The sequence below is a fragment of the Zosterops lateralis genome, assembly GCF_965231275.1.
Source record: "Zosterops lateralis genome assembly, chromosome: 6".
NCBI classification, from domain to species: Eukaryota; Metazoa; Chordata; class Aves; order Passeriformes; family Zosteropidae; genus Zosterops; species Zosterops lateralis.
The window spans coordinates 56844505-56851796 of record NC_139761.1 but is presented as its reverse complement, the minus strand read 5'-3'; the positions used below and the strand labels follow the sequence as shown (position 1 = coordinate 56851796).

At 67.9% G+C, this 7292-nt stretch overlaps 2 protein-coding genes across 2 annotated transcripts; both read right to left on the bottom strand.

Moving 5' to 3' along the window:
- Positions 1 to 366: 366 nt before the first annotated feature.
- LOC310910746 (serine/threonine-protein kinase pim-1-like) lies at positions 367 to 2006 on the bottom strand (the record flags this gene model as incomplete). Its single annotated transcript, XM_083863744.1, has 3 exons — positions 367 to 771; positions 1078 to 1254; positions 1661 to 2006. The coding sequence occupies 3 exons, from the start codon at positions 2004 to 2006 to the stop codon at positions 668 to 670; spliced, it is 627 nt and encodes a 208-aa protein (XP_083719870.1). The 3' UTR covers positions 367 to 667.
- Positions 2007 to 5659: 3653 nt separating this feature from the next.
- Positions 5660 to 7273, bottom strand: LOC310910748 (serine/threonine-protein kinase pim-1-like; the record flags this gene model as incomplete). The annotated part of the gene is made up of 3 exons (XM_083863746.1): positions 5660 to 6038; positions 6345 to 6521; positions 6928 to 7273. The coding sequence occupies 3 exons, from the start codon at positions 7271 to 7273 to the stop codon at positions 5935 to 5937; spliced, it is 627 nt and encodes a 208-aa protein (XP_083719872.1). The 3' UTR covers positions 5660 to 5934.
- Positions 7274 to 7292: the final 19 nt, after the last annotated feature.

Here is a 7292-nt window from a genome sequence, read left to right as displayed (position 1 = left end):
CTCGGAGAGCGGCCCGGCTCTAGAGGGGCTGAGCTGGAGAGTGCTGAGCTGTGGGGGGCACCCCCCTGAGCTGGGAGGAGGCTCCCTGGGGAGGAAGAAGGGTCTGGCGGGAGCCACGAGGCCCCTGGCCAGGGGACGGCAGCAGGGGACGTGTCCACAGCCGATGCTGTTCGGAAGGAGGCGCGGGAAGGAGGTGGGTGTGGGGCTGAGCTCAGAGAGGGTGATCCCCCAGGCCAGCAGGCAGAAAGGCCCTGGCACACAGCAGGAACCACGTTTCAGGTCACCAGGAACAGCCTCGCCCTCCCTCCCTCCCTCCCCAGTGCTGCCATGGTTCCCTAGAACGGGAGCTCAAGGCCATTTGAGACCATTTCCACTCCCAGCCGAGCCCCAATGTCCCCTCACGATGGAGCGCCAGGCTGAGCGAGGGGCCGCCATTTTAGGGCAAGCCATGAGGGGCAAGTGGTCACTCCTCGAAGGAGACTGAGGGGAGCACTCTGATTCCCCCTTTTCCCAAAAGGTTTCTTTGGCTGAAGTTGCCGACAAGGAGCAGACTTGAGGGCCCGGAATGGGTTGTCGGTTGTTTTATTTTTTTGGTTTCTGGTGGTGTTGTTTCCCGAGTCCTGCGTGGGACGGGGTAACTGGGTGCTGCAGAGGCTCCGGCAAGGCCTCAAAAACGGCTGCCGTGCACCCAGGGGTGGAGCAAGATCTCCTCCAGCGCCGGCCTGTCCGCGGGGTGCTTGGACAAACACCAGCAGATCAGGTGTTGGCACGCTGGACAGGGAGGGAAGGCAGAAAGCGCCGGTCAGTTGCGGAAGGCGCCCGCGGGGCCCGGGCCGTCCTGCCCGTGCTCAGAGCCGCGCCCTGGCCTCCCGACCCGCCCTGCCCTGTGCGGGAGAGCGGCGTGGCGGGACGCGGCCGCCTCCTTCAGCCCCGTGTGCCACCCTGACCCCGTGGGCACGGGCCACCTCCTGCGGCCAGCCCGGGAGGGCAGGTCCCCGCGGAGCCGCCCGGGGCCCGCGCCGGGCTGCTGCGCGCGGCCCTGTGCCCGAGCCTGCCTTCTGGAGGCCGCCTACCCACCTGGAGAGACCTGGCACCCGAAGCAGAGCTGCCCCAAGACGATGTCCCGGTCGTCCCTGAAGGGGAGGCACCCGCACACCATGCCGTACAGCAGCACGCCCAGGGACCAGACGGTGGCCGAGTCGCCGCGGTAGCAGCCGAGGCCGATCCACTCGGGCGGGCTGTAGGCGCGTGTTCCTAGGGGACACGGGCAGTGCTGTCCAGCCGCAGGCCGCCGGCTTCCAGAGCCTGGCGCCGGCCTCCTGCCAGAGGCAGGGGCTGCACCGGCGGCCACAACTTCCCCCCGAGGCCGGCCCACGTCCCCCAGCCAAGCGGCCCCAGCCAGGAAACCGTTGTGCAAGGCAGAGAAGGCCGGCGGAGCAGCCCCAGCCCGTGTGGGGCCTGCCGAGCCCAGGGGCCGGGGCCTGGCTTTTGCGGCCCCCCTCTGTGGGCAGGGCCGGCAGGCGGCTCCTGGGCCAGGGCACGTGCCCCGTGGCACAGGGCGGCCGGCAGGCGGCTGAAGGCCGCACCCCGCGGCCCAGGAGGGAACGGGGCCCTCCCTGCAGCGCCCGGCACCGGGAGCAGGGCCCGGGCTGTGGCTCACCGGCAAAGCGCGTGTAGGCCCGCTCCTGGAGGAAGGTGCCGCAACCGAAGTCGATGAGCTTCAGGTCGCCGCTCTCCGGGTCTACGAGGAGGTTCTCCGGCTTGATGTCCCGGTGCAGGACGCCGCAGGCGGTGCAGTGCCGCACGGCCTCCAGCACCTGGCAGAAAAGCCAGCGCGCCATCTCCTCGCACAGGACCCCCTGCTCCAGCAGGAACTGCAGGAGATCCTGCGACCGCTCCGGACGCTCCATCACCAGCAGGAAGCTGTCAGGCAGCTCGAACCAGTCCAGGAGCTGGATGATGTTGTAGCAGCCGGAGCCCACCCTCTCCATCAGCGCGATCTCCATCGGAACAGGGGTGCCGTCGGGCTGTGAGGAGGAGAAAATGCCTCCGGCAGGCCTGATGCCGCCCTGTGGCTGCCCCCTGCCTGGCATGCCCCCGTGCCCTCTTGGGCAGCCTCCCTGGTGATGGGGATTCCTCCCGCCCGGGGGATGATGCTCGGGCGCCACGCCCCGCTCTGCCCCGCCGGCCCCGCTCACTCACCAGCTCGACCCACTGCAGGACGCTCTCCCTGGCCACGCGTTTGATGGCCACCTGCAAGGCATCCAGACAGGGGGGCTGAGCTCCGGCCCTGCCGCTCCCGGCCCCTGCCCTGCCTCGCACGCCCTGCCCTCCCGTCCCCTGCCCTCTCGGCCACTTACCGGCCTCCCGTCGGAGAGGCGGATGCCCGCAAAAACGGTGCCGAAGCCGCCGCTGCCCAGCTGCGGGCCCAACTGGTACAGCTCCTGCAGCTCCTTCCCTTGCCCTGCGGCCAAGAGCGAGGCATCAGCCTTGCGCCCAGGAACCACCCCCCCGCCCCCCCCGCCCCCGAGTGAAGGAACCCGCCAGCCAAGCGGGCCGGGCCGGCGCGGGCCGCCTCGCTCTGACCTGCTTCCTGCTGCGCGCCGGGCAGCGGCCCCCGCCCTGCAGCCGAGGGGCCGGCGAGCGGCGGTGCTGGGCCGGGGCAGCGCGCACAGGCGGCTGCAGGAGCCGCGCTGCGGCGGGGCAGGGCGGCACCGTTGCCGTCCCCGGCGTCCTGGGCTGCGCTCAGCTCCCGAGGACGGCCGGGGCTACAGCCCGAGGCTTGGCACAGGGGGCTCCCAGGAGCAGCTGCAAAGCAGAGAGGGGGTTTCGAAGCCGTGGCAGCCTGGAAACAGCCGGGGACTAGGCCGCTCTCAGGGGCCCTGGCCTGGCGTGGGGATGCCCCTCAGGAGCCTGAGAGAGCTCCTGAGGAGATCTCACCTGCTATTAGAGAGCCCTTGGAGGTAGTCAAGGGCTCTGCTGGGGCAGCTTCCAGGGCATGGAGGCAGCTCCTCGGTGTCTCGAGGATGGTCTCCACCACCAGGCTGGGGCTGTTGCCAGCTGGCACAGCCGGCACAGCGTCCTGGCAGCTGTGGGATGAGCCCTGCTGGCTCCAGGACGCTTGCTGCTCCAGCAGCTGCTCCTCAGAAGGCTCCCCTGGCTCGGGCTGGGCTCCCGTTTGGCCTCCGCGGCTTCCCCTGGCCACGTCAAGGGGCAGGCTTGTGCCCGGGCTCAGGTTGAAGTCCGTGGGTCCAAGGGAGCCTGGAGACCTGTCCGTAGGCTCTGCACCTTGTGCAGGCTGACAGGTCTCCCTGAGCCTCTGCGAGGGCTGGAGGCTGTCAGAGATGGCAGAGGCTCCTGGCAGGATGGAGGCTCTCTGACAGCCTGAGCTCCCTGCATGGATGGCGGGTGTGCGCTGCTGTGCCATCCTTGCAAGGGTTGAGGCTCTCCCAGCGACGGAGACCGTGGCTGGGAGCAGCCTCTCGGGGGGATGGAGGCTTCTGGAGGAGCCGCAGCAGGGCAGGTGGCCTCGCTTCAGCAGCTCCTCCAGCTCTTTGGACAAGGCCTGCCACATCCCAGAGTAGAGCGGCGCACACGTCCCATGGCCAGCCCGGAGCAGCAGCAGCAGTTCCTGCAGCTCCTGGGCCGCCGCCACGCAGGGCCGGCAGCCGCAGGGGCTGTGCAGGGGGCTCGCGGGACCACGTGGCCGCTTGCCAGGGGCCGCCCGAGGCCTGGGGGACCCGGGAGCCGCAGGGGCTCCCCGGTTCCTCCGTGAGCCCGTGGGCCGGACCCGCGGGCGCTCGGTCGTCTCCCGTGTCCGTGGCTGCCGCCTCCGTGGTTGCCGGTGGCCAAGGGCCCACCCGACAGCCGCAGCGGCCAGCAGCAGGACAAGTGCAGCTAGCAGGACACCGCCGTCACTCATGGCTCCGGCATGCGCTATCGCGGCTGCACTGGCAGCTGCGGGTGCCGGCCCGGCTTTTATAGGCTTGGCGCGGTGATGTCACAGTGCCGTGGCCAGGGCGGCCGTGGGACATCACGGCCCTGCCTCCCGCCAGCGCGCGGGCCCTTTGTGTTGTCACGGCCCCGCCCGCCTCAGGGCTCAGCGGAGCTGGCTCAGCCCTGAAGATGGACGTGGCCGGAAAAAGCCTGGAAGTGGAACCGCAGCTCAGGCTGTTGCAATGGATCCTTTCCTGGAGCGAGTGGTGTCCCATCGGGAACGGTGCCGCTGCCGGCAGTGTCCAAGTGCACGGCTCCCAGGACGCTGCCGCGTTACCGACTGCAAACGCCCACTGCTGTGTGCCTGAGAAGATCCTCCAGAGTCAAAGGGACTTGAAGTTCCTCTGTCTCTGGGGAGCTCCCCTTGAAACACCTGTCCAGGGCTGGAAGCCTTTTTTGTTAGCAGCTCCCTGACTTGTGCAGTGCCTGTGTTCTCAATAAATCGGGATTTGCCAGGGAGCGCTCCTGGTGCTCCCGCTGCTCTGGTTTTGACTGGGATAGATTTCCTTTCTTCCCAAACGCTGCTGGCACCTGTTGGGTTTGGAAGGGGATGCCCTCAATCCAGCTGGGGTGGTTTGGTTTCTGCTGAGCAGGGCTTGCCCTCTTCCAAAGCTTTGGCTGTGTCCCTTGGTACAATGCAATGGCTTTCCGCTGGGAAGGGAGGGATGAGTGTTGAAGGCAGAGGCAAAGAACGCATGAAACACCTGTACCCTTGTCTCTGTCCCTGTTTGTGAGGTGACCTTCCACATCCAGGTAGGGGGCACTGTTATTTTTACAACGTTTTTTTTCCTTTAATGTATTTAAAAACACTGGTTTTCTTGTGCCCCGCATTTCTGGCCCCCCTTCCTCTCCAGCTGAGCTTTCAGCACACCAAATTTGTCCCTTCAGTGGCAAGAAGCGTCTGTGTATTCTTCTCCTGACCTAGATTCCAGTGGGCACACGGCTTCCTTTTGGGTCCTCTTTCCCAGAGAAGATGCCTGTTCAGGCCAGCCAGCCTTCTGCCTCGCCCGTTTGGCTTCCGCCCTTTGGGAATCACCCGCTCCTGTGCCCTTCGGAGGTGATGTCTCCATTAGTGACCAGCACTGGTGGAGGCCAGCGCCTTCCAAAGCATTTTCCCTGGGCACCCTGCTTCCCAGTTCCCTGAGCGGTCTGAAGTCTCCTCTCCTTATGGCCCGAGCTGAGGTTTGGCCGGTCCTTTTCCCCTTGTCAGAGGAAGTCCATTTACGTGGGGTGGCTGTGGCCAATCCGCGCTTGGCTCAGGGCACGTGGGGCTCGGAGAGCGGCCCGGCTCTAGAGGGGCTGAGCTGGAGAGTGCTGAGCTGTGGGGGGCACCCCCCTGAGCTGGGAGGAGGCTCCCTGGGGAGGAAGAAGGGTCTGGCGGGAGCCACGAGGCCCCTGGCCAGGGGACGGCAGCAGGGGACGTGTCCACAGCCGATGCTGTTCGGAAGGAGGCGCGGGAAGGAGGTGGGTGTGGGGCTGAGCTCAGAGAGGGTGATCCCCCAGGCCAGCAGGCAGAAAGGCCCTGGCACACAGCAGGAACCACGTTTCAGGTCACCAGGAACAGCCTCGCCCTCCCTCCCTCCCTCCCCAGTGCTGCCATGGTTCCCTAGAACGGGAGCTCAAGGCCATTTGAGACCATTTCCACTCCCAGCCGAGCCCCAATGTCCCCTCACGATGGAGCGCCAGGCTGAGCGAGGGGCCGCCATTTTAGGGCAAGCCATGAGGGGCAAGTGGTCACTCCTCGAAGGAGACTGAGGGGAGCACTCTGATTCCCCCTTTTCCCAAAAGGTTTCTTTGGCTGAAGTTGCCGACAAGGAGCAGACTTGAGGGCCCGGAATGGGTTGTCGGTTGTTTTATTTTTTTGGTTTCTGGTGGTGTTGTTTCCCGAGTCCTGCGTGGGACGGGGTAACTGGGTGCTGCAGAGGCTCCGGCAAGGCCTCAAAAACGGCTGCCGTGCACCCAGGGGTGGAGCAAGATCTCCTCCAGCGCCGGCCTGTCCGCGGGGTGCTTGGACAAACACCAGCAGATCAGGTGTTGGCACGCTGGACAGGGAGGGAAGGCAGAAAGCGCCGGTCAGTTGCGGAAGGCGCCCGCGGGGCCCGGGCCGTCCTGCCCGTGCTCAGAGCCGCGCCCTGGCCTCCCGACCCGCCCTGCCCTGTGCGGGAGAGCGGCGTGGCGGGACGCGGCCGCCTCCTTCAGCCCCGTGTGCCACCCTGACCCCGTGGGCACGGGCCACCTCCTGCGGCCAGCCCGGGAGGGCAGGTCCCCGCGGAGCCGCCCGGGGCCCGCGCCGGGCTGCTGCGTGCGGCCCTGTGCCCGAGCCTGCCTTCTGGAGGCCGCCTACCCACCTGGAGAGACCTGGCACCCGAAGCAGAGCTGCCCCAAGACGATGTCCCGGTCGTCCCTGAAGGGGAGGCACCCGCACACCATGCCGTACAGCAGCACGCCCAGGGACCAGACGGTGGCCGAGTCGCCGCGGTAGCAGCCGAGGCCGATCCACTCGGGCGGGCTGTAGGCGCGTGTTCCTAGGGGACACGGGCAGTGCTGTCCAGCCGCAGGCCGCCGGCTTCCAGAGCCTGGCGCCGGCCTCCTGCCAGAGGCAGGGGCTGCACCGGCGGCCACAACTTCCCCCCGAGGCCGGCCCACGTCCCCCAGCCAAGCGGCCCCAGCCAGGAAACCGTTGTGCAAGGCAGAGAAGGCCGGCGGAGCAGCCCCAGCCCGTGTGGGGCCTGCCGAGCCCAGGGGCCGGGGCCTGGCTTTTGCGGCCCCCCTCTGTGGGCAGGGCCGGCAGGCGGCTCCTGGGCCAGGGCACGTGCCCCGTGGCACAGGGCGGCCGGCAGGCGGCTGAAGGCCGCACCCCGCGGCCCAGGAGGGAACGGGGCCCTCCCTGCAGCGCCCGGCACCGGGAGCAGGGCCCGGGCTGTGGCTCACCGGCAAAGCGCGTGTAGGCCCGCTCCTGGAGGAAGGTGCCGCAACCGAAGTCGATGAGCTTCAGGTCGCCGCTCTCCGGGTCTACGAGGAGGTTCTCCGGCTTGATGTCCCGGTGCAGGACGCCGCAGGCGGTGCAGTGCCGCACGGCCTCCAGCACCTGGCAGAAAAGCCAGCGCGCCATCTCCTCGCACAGGACCCCCTGCTCCAGCAGGAACTGCAGGAGATCCTGCGACCGCTCCGGACGCTCCATCACCAGCAGGAAGCTGTCAGGCAGCTCGAACCAGTCCAGGAGCTGGATGATGTTGTAGCAGCCGGAGCCCACCCTCTCCATCAGCGCGATCTCCATCGGAACAGGGGTGCCGTCG